General features: G+C 50.4%; 2 protein-coding genes across 2 annotated transcripts; both read left to right on the forward strand.

Moving 5' to 3' along the window:
• Window positions 1-1,217: 1,217 nt before the first annotated feature.
• On the forward strand, window positions 1,218-1,614 carry LOC138641545 (histone H2A type 1). Its single transcript, XM_069729009.1, has one exon. It carries the CDS (start codon window positions 1,222-1,224, stop codon window positions 1,612-1,614), a length of 393 nt encoding a protein of 130 aa, XP_069585110.1. The 5' UTR covers window positions 1,218-1,221.
• Window positions 1,615-9,347: 7,733 nt separating this feature from the next.
• LOC138641546 (histone H1B-like) lies at window positions 9,348-10,127 on the forward strand. The gene has a single exon (XM_069729010.1). The coding sequence runs from the start codon at window positions 9,391-9,393 to the stop codon at window positions 10,036-10,038; it is 648 nt and encodes a 215-aa protein (XP_069585111.1). The 5' UTR covers window positions 9,348-9,390; the 3' UTR covers window positions 10,039-10,127.
• The last annotated feature ends 5,559 nt before the right edge of the window (window positions 10,128-15,686 follow it).

The following is a 15,686-nucleotide window of genomic DNA, read 5'->3' on the forward strand; positions in this document are numbered from 1 at the left end:
GATCGTCATAGATCTCATAGGGTTAATATGAGGTGAGATAAAACCACCGCAGTGCAGAGAGCTCCGAGCACAAGTCTGACTGTAAGATGCCCCGAGCACTGGTGACTCCATCACAGCACAAATGCGGTTTCTTCATATTGATCTATAAATATAACGCGGATTTACAGGGGAACGGGCTGTACAGTAATATTCCCCTGATCAGATCCGTGTGGGGTGAATAGGGCAGCGAATATTCACAGGGAATGTGGCGGCATGAGGCAGCTGCATAGATGGACGTCCTGTGTACCGGGTACGGAGACTCCTGTGTGATGACCACGTCCTGGACACTAATGTTTCGGATGGATGGCGCCTCTGAAGACTATTATAACCTCCCCAGAGTAATAATGGCGACCGATCCCCGTGTTTGGGGCAGACAGCTGGGAGGACAGGACCCGGTATTATCAGCGATCGCCTCTAGAGCAGCAGAGGGGCCGGTAATAATCCGACGGACAAAGAGCAGAAATTGAGCGGGAAATTCAAAACCAGTAACGGATCTGTAATCAGCCAATGAGCGAGAGACATCCGCAGGCGCCGACCAATCCCAGACACAGGTATATCCGCCCCCATTAACTCATTAGTGTCCGTGTGTGCTGATCCCCCACTACACACTTGCTTTACAGAAGCGGCGACTTCCCCCACCCGAGACCCGGCAGCGTCACATCAGGCTTCGGGCAGAACACAGGAGACTTGTCTCAGTCGGGCTGTGATAGGATCAGCGCGGACACCACAGGGGATCTGCACAGGATAATAAGCGGTGAGTGAGGAGCCTCCGCCTGTGCAGATGGAGCGGGGGAGAAGCACTGACAGGGATTAACCCCTCACCCGCCAGACTGTCATTGCAATTTATGGCTGATAGAAGACACAAGTCCAACAAGTGCAAACTACAAATCAACAGAATATTTCTGCCTTTCCTTCTGCTCCAGGAAAAATATCTGTTTTCACCCCTTATCTACTGTGTTCAAAGCAAACGTTTTCTATTGGGTGAGAAACTCATTTGAGCAAGGAGCGGAAATAAGCCCCGCCCTCTGTAGGTCATTGGTGGATCTCCAAGACTCTTCTCCATTTTCAGCTTCAGATCCGTCCAATGACAGGAGAGGAGGGCGGAGCAACGGACTATATAAGGCGACACAGCACAGTCTCTTCTCCACACGATTTTCTGTCTTTAGTTATTTTATCGCCATCATGTCTGGACGCGGCAAACAAGGAGGAAAGGTCCGTGCTAAGGCCAAGACCCGCTCATCCCGGGCAGGACTGCAGTTCCCGGTCGGCCGTGTGCACAGGCTTCTCCGCAAGGGCAACTACGCAGAGAGAGTCGGCGCCGGCGCTCCGGTCTATCTGGCCGCTGTGCTGGAGTATCTGACCGCGGAGATTCTGGAATTAGCCGGTAATGCCGCCCGGGACAACAAGAAGACCCGCATCATCCCCCGACACCTGCAGCTGGCGGTGCGCAATGACGAGGAGCTGAACAGGCTGCTGGGTGGGGTGACCATCGCCCAGGGGGGCGTCCTGCCCAACATCCAGGCCGTGCTGCTGCCCAAGAAGACCGAGAGCAGCAAGGCGAGCAAGAGCAAGTGAGCGCTGCCGCCAATCTCTACAAAACCAAAGGCTCTTCTAAGAGCCACCCACACCGTCACCACAAGAGCCGGCGCCGCCTATCTCGGGGGTCCTCACATGAGGCTGATCGTTCCAACACCATTGCCACCACCAGTTCGTATCTTGGTGCACATATCCACAGAATAATAGACGAATGGGTCAGTTCCACATGGAGTCTCAGACCCTCTGCCAAGCTGGCAGGAACTGCCCCCTCATTAGTGTTTGATACTCTGCGTTGAGGGCCCCTCTGTACCAGTCTCACTGTGAACCTGCTTACTGTAATCGATATGTATAACCCTGTATGTAACCCCTTTCTCATGTACAGCACCATTGAATTAATGGTGCTATATACATTAATAAGTTAGTGGCAACCATACTCCGGGACGTGCTATCAGTGATCTGTAACAATCCTCCGGAGATTATGAGCGGGGAATTCAAATTCCCCAACGGATTCTGTGATCAGACAATGAGCAGAAACCTTGGTAACGCTCAGCCTTCAGTGATGTACATGGATGTATTTCCTCTCCCGTTTAACTCCTTACTTACCGTTTTCCAGCTGATCTTTTCTTTACCAGAGTATCCACAGATGCGGCACCTTCACCCCAGGCCCCGGAAGCGCTGTGTCCCCTATACACTGCACACAATGTATACGCTGTGTATATACAGGACAGGAGTTGTAGGGAACAGAACCAACACAGAACCGGCTCTTAGGAGGAGGATGTGGGGGCTCTTAGAAGAGCCTTTGGGTGTGTGGACAGATGCGGAGGAGCGGAGTTTACAGTCCTGGCACAGCTGACTAGCCGCTTCCTGGATCTATGGGGAAATGGCCATTATCTGCCCCAATCACTGCACAAAGTCCTCCTTCAATAAGGGCTAATTTCCACTGATCTGCAGATTATTATGAGGCTGAGTTCTGCGAGCGACACAATCTGCACTGACAGTCTGGCGGGTGAGGGGTTAATCTGTCAGTGCTTCTCCCCCGCTCCATCTGCACAGGCGGAGGCTCCTCACTCACCGCTTATTATCCTGTGCAGATCCCCTGTGGTGTCCGCGCTGATCCTATCACAGCCCGACAGACAAGTCTCCTATGTTCTGCCCGGAGCCTGATGTGACGCTGCCGGGTCTCGGGTGGGGGAAGTCGCCGCTTCTGTAAAGCAAGTCTGTAGTTACCCGAACTGCGGATCAGGGTCAGAACCACCATCCGCCACAATCATTTGGCAGATGGTAGTTTTCGACTATTCAGTATTCGGAGGGTAAAGTCGGCACCGATGAGTGTTCTACCAACATTACAGCGACATCACCAAAGCAGAGAAATCAGATCCTAGCAGTCAGGTGCAGCCGCTCACTTAGAAGATGTGGGCGGCTCTGATAAGAGCCTTTGGGGTGAGGACAGAAGAGAACACAATTAACCTCCGAAGCCGTAGAGAGTGCGGCCCTGGCGCTTCAGCGCGTACACCACGTCCATGGCGGTGACGGTCTTCCTCTTGGCGTGCTCGGTGTAGGTGACGGCGTCACGGATCACGTTCTCCAGGAAGACTTTCAGGACACCACGAGTCTCCTCATAGATGAGGCCGGAGATGCGCTTGACGCCTCCTCTGCGAGCGAGACGGCGGATGGCAGGCTTGGTGATGCCCTGGATGTTATCACGGAGAACCTTCCTGTGCCGCTTGGCGCCGCCCTTCCCGAGACCTTTTCCTCCTTTGCCGCGACCAGACATCTTCTGCAGTCAGTGAACAAAAACAGATTCCTGAGCCGCACGGACTGCTCCTTTATATGGAGGAAGAATGGACCAGAGAGAGAACTGTAGAGATGACGCATATCCGGGGCGGGGCTTAGATAATCTACATTTGCCCCTCCCTTCCTCTGCTGATTGGCTAAACACAGAACTGTTAGGAAGTTTGAATTTCCCGCCCATTTTTCCAGCTTCTATTATATGCAATTTCCTTTCCTGTAGCGGAAGGTATCCCGACTATTGTCATGACCGTGCCAGATTAGAGTGGATCATACTCTCCACAATGTATGATGCCCCCACAGGGTTGAAAGCAGCAAGTGAAATTAGAAGAGATCTTTCATCATATCAGCATCCGGTGATTGAATGTTCATTTATGCCATTACCTCATGTACCAATCATAACCCAGAAAGACACATTGTTATGCAGTGTTTATATAAAATGTTATGCTTTACTGCAAAATTACAGGAATGTGCCGTTTTTTTTTTGTTTTTTTTCTTGAATTGTTCTAATTTAATGTCAAAACTGAACTGGAAGCAAACCAAAATTTAAAAGTAATCCTTACTACATCACCCTCTATAGTGCCAGAGGCATTTGCTTTCTTATAACCAGGACTTACTTCTTCGAAATTGGGGCCTGAGTAGCTGTCGGATGGGCAGGAAGGCTTCTGGGTCCCAGTAGGGCACTGTAGGAAAAATAACAGGTTGGATCCACTACAAATTACAGCACAAAAGGCATTTCCGCAATGAGATCTGCAGCAGAAGAAAAGTCAGTAGCAGTCTGCATCGTGCATTCCCTCCCCCCCCCTTCCTTCCTTAAGGTGGCTTCGACGTCCTGCAGCAGTGTCCGGGGAGTCTCGTGTACATAATCGCTGTATTTTGGCAGGGAACATTTTATGTTATCCAAATCCATCTTCTTTATGACCCCAGTGGCCCATTCTGGTGGGCGCTCATGCCAGTCCCCAGCACCGTCCCCGCCTGCCATTTGCTTCTCTTTTATCGTGTGCTCCAACCAGTCTCCTCCATGCTGTTCGGAGGGATCGGTGTTCCCATTGCACAGTTTGGGCTTCACAGCGAGAAGGATTTCACAAGCCTCCACTGGCCGGTCACAGTCACACAGACAAGTCAATAAGGCCGGAAAAAGCCCGACTCATTCACATGTAACCAGAGCGTCGGAGATGGAACCTGAGCTTCTGCTAGATGGCAGCCCTATAGTGTAAGGGCACGTTAGGGATGGTCCCATCTCCAATATTTGTGACATATAGGAATCTGCCAGGTCCAATGCGTTCACCTTCACCTCCCAATCCAAGTCACTGCACGTCCTCTCCAGAATCTGGGACAGCACGGTGTCCGAGTCTTGGAGTTTTTGCATGCGACCATTCCTTAGCCAATCAGTAAACACCTTTACCACCGCCCTCCTGGGGAAACCTTCCATTAAATGGGGCACCAGAGCCTGTAGGAAGGACACATGATTATTGACCTTCCATAGCATATCATCCCGCACCACACGGGAGAGAAGCTAGAGGCGGGATTATCACCACTTCTGTCTTCTCCTTTGCTACAGCTCGAAGTATCGGCAATGCTGATGAGTATACTGTGCCCAGCGATCACTTGGCTGGATATGGAAACGTGGAGAGGAAAAACGAGGATGATGAAAGGGATTACAGCAGCACCCCACGTGCAGATGGCGGCGCCTAGAAAATACTAGTACATCAGCCTCATTCTGGAGAGGTGCACTGCTGACATGATGGATTGATCATCTCTCCCTGAGAGAGAAATAAAGAGAGAAACACAAAGAGAGAGAGAGAGTGAAAGAGAGAGAATGAGAGAGAGAGAGAGAGAGAAAGGGATAAAAAAAATAGAGAGAGAAATACAAAGAGAAAGAAAGAGAGAAGTAGAGAGAGAATAAAGAGAGATATAGAAAGAGAGAAGGAAAGAGAGATAGATATAAAGTGAGAAAAAGAAAGAGAAAGCAAAGGAAAGAGAGGGAGAGAGAGAAATAGAAATGAAGAAAGAGTAAGAGTGAGAGAAAGATTTAGAGAAAGAAGAAGAGAGAAAGAAAGAGAGGAGAAAGGAGAGAGAGAAATAATGAAAGAGAGGAGAGAGAAATAGAGATTAAGAAAGAGGGAGAGAGAGAAAGAAGAAGAGAGGAGAGACTGCTCTATATACTGTACACTCTGGTCTATAAACTGTACACACTGCTGTATATACTGTACACTCTGCTCTATATACTGTACACTCTGCTCTATATACTGTACACACTGCTGTATATACTGTACACTCTGCTCTATATACTGTACACTCTGCTCTATATACTGTACACTCTGCTCTATATACTGTACACACTGCTGTATATACTGTACACTCTGCTCTATATACTGTACACTCTGCTCTATATACTGTACACACTGCTGTATATACTGTACACTCTGCTGTATATACTGTACACACTGCTCTATATACTGTACACTCTGCTCTATATACTGTACACTCTGCTCTATATACTGTACACACTGCTGTATATACTGTACACTCTGCTGTATATACTGTACACACTGCTCTATATACTGTACACTCTGCTCTATATACTGTACACTCTGCTCTATATACTGTACACACTGCTGTATATACTGTACACACTGCTGTATATACTGTAACATAGTAACATAGTAACATAGTTAGTAAGGCCGAAAAAAGACATTTGTCCATCCAGTTCAGCCTATATTCCATCATAATAAATACCCAGATCTACGTCCTTCTACAGAACCTAATAATTGTATGATACAATATTGTTCACCCTGCTGTATATACTGTACACACTGCTCTATATACTGTACACTCTGCTCTATATACTGTACACACTGCTGTATATACTGTACACTCTGCTGTATATACTGTACACACTGCTCTATATACTGTACACTCTGCTCTATATACTGTACACTCTGCTCTATATACTGTACACACTGCTGTATATACTGTACACACTGCTCTATATACTGTACACACTGCTCTATATACTGTACACGCTGCTGTATATACTGTACACTCTGCTCTATATACTGTACACTCTGCTCTATATACTGTACACACTGCTGTATATACTGTACACACTGCTCTATATACTGTACACACTGCTCTATATACTGTACACGCTGCTGTATATACTGTACACACTACTCTATATACTGTACACTCTGCTCTATATACTGTACACACTGCTGTATATACTGTACACGGTGCTGTATATACTGTACACACTGCTCTATATACTGTACACTCTGGTATATAAACTGTACTCACTGCTGTATATACTGTACACACTGCTGTATATACTGTACACACTGCTCTATATACTGTACACTCTGCTCTATATACTGTACACACTGCTGTATATACTGTACACACTGCTCTATATACTGTACACACTGCTCTATATACTGTACACGCTGCTGTATATACTGTACACACTACTCTATATACTGTACACTCTGCTCTATATACTGTACACACTGCTGTATATACTGTACACGCTGCTGTATATACTGTACACACTGCTCTATATACTGTACACTCTGGTATATAAACTGTACACTCTGCTGTATATACTGTACACTCTGCTCTATATACTGTACACACTGCTGTATATACTGTACACGCTGCTGTATATACTGTACACACTGCTCTATATACTGTAGACTCTGCTGTATATACTGTACACTCTGCTCTATATACTGTACACACTGCTGTATATACTGTACACGCTGCTGTATATACTGTACACACTGCTCTATATACTGACCACTCTGCTTTATATACTGTAAACTCTCCTCTATATACTGTGCACACTGCTGTATATACTGTACACTCTGCTCTATATACTGTACACTCTGTTGTATATACTGTACACTCTCCTCTATATACTGTGCACACTGCCGTATATACTGTACACTCTGCTCTATATACTGTACACTCTGCTCTATATACTGTACACTCTGCTGTATATACTGTGCACACTGCTGTATATACTGTACACACTGCTCTATATACTGACCACTCTGCTTTATATTCTGTAAACTCTCCTCTATATACTGTGCACACTGCTGTATATACTGTACACTCTGCTGTATATACTGTACACTCTGCTCTATATACTGTACACTCTGCTCTATATACTGTACACTCTGCTGTATATACTGTGCACACTGCTGTATATACTGTACACTCTGCTCTATATACTGTACACTCTGCTCTATATACTGTACACTCTGCTGTATATACTGTACACTCTGCTCTATATACTGTACACTCTGCTGTATATACTGTACACTCTGCTGTATATACTGTACACACTGCTCTATATACTGCACACTCTGCTCTATATACTGTACACTCTGCTCTATATACTGTACACTCTGCTCTATATACTGTACACTCTGCTCTATATACTGTGCACACTGCTGTATATACTGTACACTCTGCTCTATATACTGTACACTCTGCTCTATATACTGTACACTCTGCTGAATATACTGTACACTCTGCTCTATATACTGTACACTCTGCTCTATATACTGTACACTCTGCTGAATATACTGTACACTCTGCTCTATATACTGTACACTCTGCTCTATATACTGTACACTCTGCTCTATATACTGTACACTCTGCTGTATATACTGTACACTCTGCTCTATATACTGTACACTCTGCTCTATATACTGTACACTCTGCTGTATATACTGTGCACACTGCTGTATATACTGTACACACTGCTCTATATACTGCACACTCTGCTCTATATACTGTACACTCTGCTCTATATACTGTACATTCTGCTGTATATACTGTACACACTGCTGTATATACTGTACACACTGCTGTATATACTGTACACTCTGCTCTATATACTGTACACTCTGCTCTATATACTGTACACTCTGCTCTATATACTGTACACACTGCTGTATATACTGTACACTCTGCTGTATATACTGTACACTCTGCTCTATATACTGTACACTCTGCTGAATATACTGTACACACTGTAGACACTTATTACAATGCTGATCTGGGCTGTGCAGATGTGATGTTGTGCACTATATACTATATACAGCTGTGTTCTCTGTGTAGACGCTGGACTTTGTGTCTCCGCTCTTCTCCCAATATTCCCCTTTTGCACAATAGTGGGGGTCACATGAATCCGTTAATATTTCAGTTGTCTCCCCGGAGATGTTCATGTGTTTGGTTGGGGAGTCGCACGGTGCAGCTGTCGCCTTATTATCAGAGCTCTTCCCTCCATCACAGCCCGCAGCGGTCACAGCTTCACACTGGGTAAGACTCGATATCAGGCAGGTGATTGCAATCAGCCCCCGATGTGGATCATCCACTGATGTGGAACACGTGTCCCCCATACTCTGCACATACGGGGTACAGTGATATCACAGGTCAGGGAGGGGGCAGTCAGCGGAGGCCGTCGCCTGTGTTACCCTTCTGGGTTCTCAGCAGCTCCAGCTCGTCCCCACATCGTACAATCAGCTTCCTGTACGATAGACATTGGAGTAAAGATCCCTGTGATGGTGACAAGAGCCGGGGACAGGAGGAACGATCTCCCGCAGCAGATTTATCTCCCCGGTACACAGTGAGGTGCAGATCGGGAGGACGGCGGCGATGATCCCGGGATTTCCTCTCCGCTCTTTCCCGGCATATCTGCTAGTGACGGATACAAATGGCCGGTGGAGATGTTGGAGAAGGGGAGGCGACGGAGGAATCGCGCTCTGCTGTCCGGTGTTAGCCGGTAAAGGGCTTTTATCCCGGGCAGGGAAGCACAAGGGGAGAGCGGAGCTTCAACCGGAATCAGCTGGGAGGAGGCGGGGCCTGTGTCCAGTGTCAGCCAATAGAAGCTCAGGACGGTGCAGCTCAGCAGCCAATCAGTGCGCTGTAAGCCTGTACATATAACAGGCGCCTCCAGCTCCGGCCTCAGTGTTTTTATTCCTATCAGGAAATATTTTCATTTTGCTTCCGCAGCACATGATGGCAGAGACCGCGCCAGCCGCCGCTCCCCCTCCCGCAGAACCGGCCGCCAAATCCAAGAAGCAGCCGAAGAAATCCGCCGCCAAGAAGAGCAATAAACCCTCCGGCCCCAGCGTCTCCGAGCTGATCGTGAAAGCCGTGTCCGCCTCCAAGGAGCGCAGCGGGGTGTCCCTGGCCGCCCTGAAGAAGGCTCTGTCTGCCGGAGGATACGATGTAGAGAAGAATAACAGCCGCCTGAAGCTGGCCGTCCGGGGTCTGGTCACCAAGGGCGCCCTCCTCCAGGTGAAGGGCAGCGGCGCCTCCGGCTCATTCAAGCTGAACAAGAAGCAGGAGACGAAGGACAAAGTGGCCAAGAAGAAGTCAGCAGCTGCGGCCAAACCCAAAAAACCCGCTGCTGCCAAGAAAGCCGCCAAATCTCCGAAGAAGCCCAAGAAGGCTCCGACCGCGGCCAAGAAGAGCCCGAAAAAGGCCAAGAAGCCCGCAGCAGCCGCCAAGAAAGCAGCCAAGAGCCCCAAGAAGCCGAAAGCCGCGCCCAAGCCCAAGAAGGTGACGAAGAGTCCAGCTAAGAAGGCGGCCAAACCCAAAACTGCCAAGAGTCCGGCTAAGAAGGCGGCTAAAGCCAAGAAGCCCGCGGCCAAGAAATAAGCTGCAGCCCCTGTTCTGTTACCACAAAGGCTCTTTTCAGAGCCACCACCCCGTCCCCGCAGAGCTGTATGATCAGTGCCACCACCTCCTCCCCGCAGAGCTGTATGATCAGTGCCACCACCTCCTCCCTGCAGCGCTGTATGATCAGAGCCACCACCTCCTCCCCGCAGAGCTGTATGATCAGTGCCACCACCTCCTCCCCGCAGAGCTGTATGATCAGAGCCACCACCTCCCCGCAGAGCTGTATGATCAGAGCCACCACCTCCCCGCAGAGCTGTATGATCAGAGCCACCACCTCGTCCCCGCAGAGCTGTATGATCAGAGCCACCACCTCCTCCCCGCAGAGCTGTATGATCAGTGCCACCACCTCCTCCCCGCAGAGCTGTACCATCCGTGCCACCACCTCCTCCCCGCAGAGCTGTACGACCAGTGCCACCACCTCCCCGCAGAGCTGCATGATCAGTGCCTCCACCTCCTCCCCGCAGAGCTGTACGATCAGTGCCACCACCTCCCCGCAGAGCTGCATGATCAGTGCCACCACCTCCTCCCCGCAGAGCTGTATGATCAGTGCCTCCACCTCCTCCCCGCAGAGCTGTATGATCAGTGCCTCCACCTCCTCCCCGCAGAGCTGTATGATCAGTGCCACCACCTCCCCGCAGAGCTGTATGATCAGTGCCTCCCCGCAGAGCTGTATGATCAGAGCCACCACCTCCTTCCCGCAGAGCTGTATGATCAGTGCCTCCACCTCCTCCCCGCAGAGCTGTATGATCAGAGCCACCACCTCCTCCCCGCAGAGCTGTATGATCAGTGCCACCACCTCCTCCCCGCAGAGCTGTATGATCAGTGCCACCACCTCCTCCCCGCAGAGCTGTATGATCAGTGCCACCACCTCCCCGCAGAGCTGCATGATCAGTGCCACCACCTCCTCCCCGCAGAGCTGTATGATCAGTGTCACCACCTCCCCGCAGAGCTGCATGATCAGTGCCTCCACCTCCTCCCCGCAGAGCTGTATGATCAGAGCCACCACCTCCTCCCCGCAGAGCTGTATGATCAGTGCCACCACCTCCTCCCTGCAGCGCTGTATGATCAGAGCCACCACCTCCTCCCCGCAGAGCTGTATGATCAGTGCCACCACCTCCTCCCTGCAGCGCTGTATGATCAGAGCCACCACCTCCTCCCCGCAGAGCTGTATGATCAGTGCCACCACCTCCTCCCCGCAGAGCTGTATGATCAGAGCCACCACCTCCCCGCAGAGCTGTATGATCAGAGCCACCACCTCCCCGCAGAGCTGTATGATCAGAGCCACCACCTCGTCCCCGCAGAGCTGTATGATCAGAGCCACCACCTCCTCCCCGCAGAGCTGTATGATCAGTGCCACCACCTCCTCCCCGCAGAGCTGTACCATCCGTGCCACCACCTCCTCCCCGCAGAGCTGTACGACCAGTGCCACCACCTCCCCGCAGAGCTGCATGATCAGTGCCTCCACCTCCTCCCCGCAGAGCTGTACGATCAGTGCCACCACCTCCCCGCAGAGCTGCATGATCAGTGCCACCACCTCCTCCCCGCAGAGCTGTATGATCAGTGCCTCCACCTCCTCCCCGCAGAGCTGTATGATCAGTGCCTCCACCTCCTCCCCGCAGAGCTGTATGATCAGTGCCACCACCTCCCCGCAGAGCTGTATGATCAGTGCCTCCCCGCAGAGCTGTATGATCAGAGCCACCACCTCCTTCCCGCAGAGCTGTATGATCAGTGCCTCCACCTCCTCCCCGCAGAGCTGTATGATCAGAGCCACCACCTCCTCCCCGCAGAGCTGTATGATCAGTGCCACCACCTCCTCCCCGCAGAGCTGTATGATCAGTGCCACCACCTCCTCCCCGCAGAGCTGTATGATCAGTGCCACCACCTCCCCGCAGAGCTGCATGATCAGTGCCACCACCTCCTCCCCGCAGAGCTGTATGATCAGTGTCACCACCTCCCCGCAGAGCTGCATGATCAGTGCCTCCACCTCCTCCCCGCAGAGCTGTATGATCAGAGCCACCACCTCCTCCCCGCAGAGCTGTATGATCAGTGCCACCACCTCCTCCCTGCAGCGCTGTATGATCAGAGCCACCACCTCCTCCCCGCAGAGCTGTATGATCAGTGCCACCACCTCCTCCCCGCAGAGCTGTATGATCAGTGCCTCCACCTCCTCCCCGCAGAGCTGTATGATCAGTGCCTCCACCTCCTCCCCGCAGAGCTGTATGATCAGTGCCACCACCTCCTCCCCGCAGAGCTGTATGATCAGTGCCACCACCTCCTCCCTGCAGCGCTGTATGATCAGAGCCACCACCTCCTCCCCGCAGAGCTGTATGATCAGTGCCACCACCTCCTCCCCGCAGAGCTGTATGATCAGAGCCACCACCTCCCCGCAGAGCTGTATGATCAGAGCCACCACCTCCCCGCAGAGCTGTATGATCAGAGCCACCACCTCCTCCCCGCAGAGCTGTATGATCAGAGCCACCACCTCCTCCCCGCAGAGCTGTATGATCAGTGCCACCACCTCCTCCCCGCAGAGCTGTATGATCAGTGCCACCACCTCCTCCCCGCAGAGCTGTACCATCCGTGCCACCACCTCCTCCCCGCAGAGCTGTACGACCAGTGCCACCACCTCCCCGCAGAGCTGCATGATCAGTGCCTCCACCTCCTCCCCGCAGAGCTGTACGATCAGTGCCACCACCTCCCCGCAGAGCTGCATGATCAGTGCCACCACCTCCTCCCCGCAGAGCTGTATGATCAGTGCCTCCACCTCCTCCCCGCAGAGCTGTATGATCAGTGCCTCCACCTCCTCCCCGCAGAGCTGTATGATCAGTGCCACCACCTCCCCGCAGAGCTGTATGATCAGTGCCTCCCCGCAGAGCTGTATGATCAGAGCCACCACCTCCTTCCCGCAGAGCTGTATGATCAGTGCCTCCACCTCCTCCCCGCAGAGCTGTATGATCAGAGCCACCACCTCCTCCCCGCAGAGCTGTATGATCAGTGCCACCACCTCCTCCCCGCAGAGCTGTATGATCAGTGCCACCACCTCCTCCCCGCAGAGCTGTATGATCAGTGCCACCACCTCCCCGCAGAGCTGCATGATCAGTGCCACCACCTCCTCCCCGCAGAGCTGTATGATCAGTGTCACCACCTCCCCGCAGAGCTGCATGATCAGTGCCTCCACCTCCTCCCCGCAGAGCTGTATGATCAGTGCCACCACCTTCTCCACGCAGAGCTGTATGATCAGTGTCACCACCTCCCCGCAGAGCTGCATGATCAGTGCCTCCACCTCCTCCCCGCAGAGCTGCATGATCAGTGCCTCCACCTCCTCCACGCAGAGCTGTATGATCAGTGCCTCCACCTCCTCCCCGCAGAGCTGTATGATCAGTGCCACCACCTTCTCCACGCAGAGCTGTATGATCAGTGTCACCACCTCCCCGCAGAGCTGTACGATCAGTTTTCTTACTTGTAATGCTTTTAATATAACTGATGCTGGGCGCAGTTTCTGGATGGGGGGTGGGTGTGATCTGACGATATTGCGGGAGCTGCACTGTACAGCGCTATACACGGGGACATTTCAACGCAGATACATCAGATGCTCCAGCAGCGGCAAATGAGTGATCTGAGGACAGACTCATCACGGAAGAGGAGGGGACTTCAGGGGGCGGGGTTACTGGGCGGGAATAATAACAATGACTGGTCAAACACATCAACCCTTATTGGCCACTTTATTTCATGAAATAACCAGTGGAGCGCAAGGGGGCGTGTTTCCCAGAGACCAATGAGGACACGCATGATGAGTATGATGTGACAGCCGCCGACCCCCTGGGACAATGACTGGAGTATAAGCCGAGAGGGGCACTTTCAGCCTAATAAAATGGCTGAAAATCTCAGCTTATTCTCGAGTATATAAGGTAAATGCCTCTGGCACTATGGAGGGTGATGTAGTAGGGATTATTTTTCTGTTACACTGGTTTTCAACCCTCTTGCTGCTTGTAAAGTTATTACATTAAGGCGAACAATTAAAAAAAACACCAACAAACTAATAATTTGTACTTTACAATTATGGGCACGTTCCTGTAATTTTGCATTAAAGCATGATATTTTATATATTTAAAAAAAATGCATAAAAATGTCTTTCTGGGTTGTAATTGGTACATGAGGTAACGGCATAAATGAACATATCATCATCCGGTGATTAAATGATGGAAGATCTCTTCTAATTTCACTTGCTTCTTTTGTCCTTCCAAATCTCCATTTATGGAAGTTCTTCATCAGAAAATGAACAAATGTCTATCATTGCATTACGCTGAGGTTGGGTCGCTCTGGGGGTATCACACTCTATAGGGGGTAACTGTGGGTGCATCATATTGTGTGGGGGTGACTTAGGGCCTCATACTGTTTTGGGAGTTACCGGGGGTTTCATACCCCCACACAGTAACTGTGGGGAGATCCTGCTGTGTGGGTATCTTACTATGTAGGAGGCATCATACTGTGTGGAGGGTAACTGGGGGCATCATCTGTTGTGGAGGGTATGATCCACCATGATCTGGAACAGTAATGACAATATTTGGGATACCCTCAGTCATAAGGGGAGGAAATTGCACATAATAGAAGCTGGAAAGATAATTGCAGAAACTGAGCAATGAGCGGGAAAATCAAACTTCCTTACAGTTTAGTATTTAGCCAATCAGCAGAGAAAGGGAGGAGCTAATGTAACCTCATGTACCAATCATAACCCAGAAAGACACATTGTTATGCAGTGTTTATATAAAATGTTATGCTTTACTGCAAAATTACAGGAATGTGCCGTTTTTTTTTTGTTTTTTTTCTTGAATTGTTCTAATTTAATGTCAAAACTGAACTGGAAGCAAACCAAAATTTAAAAGTAATCCTTACTACATCACCCTCTATAGTGCCAGAGGCATTTGCTTTCTTATAACCAGGACTTACTTCTTCGAAATTGGGGCCTGAGTAGCTGTCGGATGGGCAGGAAGGCTTCTGGGTCCCAGTAGGGCACTGTAGGAAAAATAACAGGTTGGATCCACTACAAATTACAGCACAAAAGGCATTTCCGCAATGAGATCTGCAGCAGAAGAAAAGTCAGTAGCAGTCTGCATCGTGCATTCCCTCCCCCCCCCTTCCTTCCTTAAGGTGGCTTCGACGTCCTGCAGCAGTGTCCGGGGAGTCTCGTGTACATAATCGCTGTATTTTGGCAGGGAACATTTTATGTTATCCAAATCCATCTTCTTTATGACCCCAGTGGCCCATTCTGGTGGGCGCTCATGCCAGTCCCCAGCACCGTCCCCGCCTGCCATTTGCTTCTCTTTTATCGTGTGCTCCAACCAGTCTCCTCCATGCTGTTCGGAGGGATCGGTGTTCCCATTGCACAGTTTGGGCTTCACAGCGAGAAGGATTTCACAAGCCTCCACTGGCCGGTCACAGTCACACAGACAAGTCAATAAGGCCGGAAAAAGCCCGACTCATTCACATGTAACCAGAGCGTCGGAGATGGAACCTGAGCTTCTGCTAGATGGCAGCCCTATAGTGTAAGGGCACGTTAGGGATGGTCCCATCTCCAATATTTGTGACATATAGGAATCTGCCAGGTCCAATGCGTTCACCTTCACCTC

The sequence above is a fragment of the Ranitomeya imitator genome, chromosome 6, assembly GCF_032444005.1.
Source record: "Ranitomeya imitator isolate aRanImi1 chromosome 6, aRanImi1.pri, whole genome shotgun sequence".
Lineage (NCBI taxonomy): Eukaryota > Metazoa > Chordata > Amphibia > Anura > Dendrobatidae > Ranitomeya > Ranitomeya imitator.

What these genes read in the sequence shown, in the direction of transcription:
- LOC138641545 (XM_069729009.1), top strand. Translation starts at nt 1,222, where the DNA reads ATGTCTGGACGCGGCAAACAAGGAGGAAAGGTCCGTGCTAAGGCCAAG.
- LOC138641546 (XM_069729010.1), top strand. Translation starts at nt 9,391, where the DNA reads ATGATGGCAGAGACCGCGCCAGCCGCCGCTCCCCCTCCCGCAGAACCG.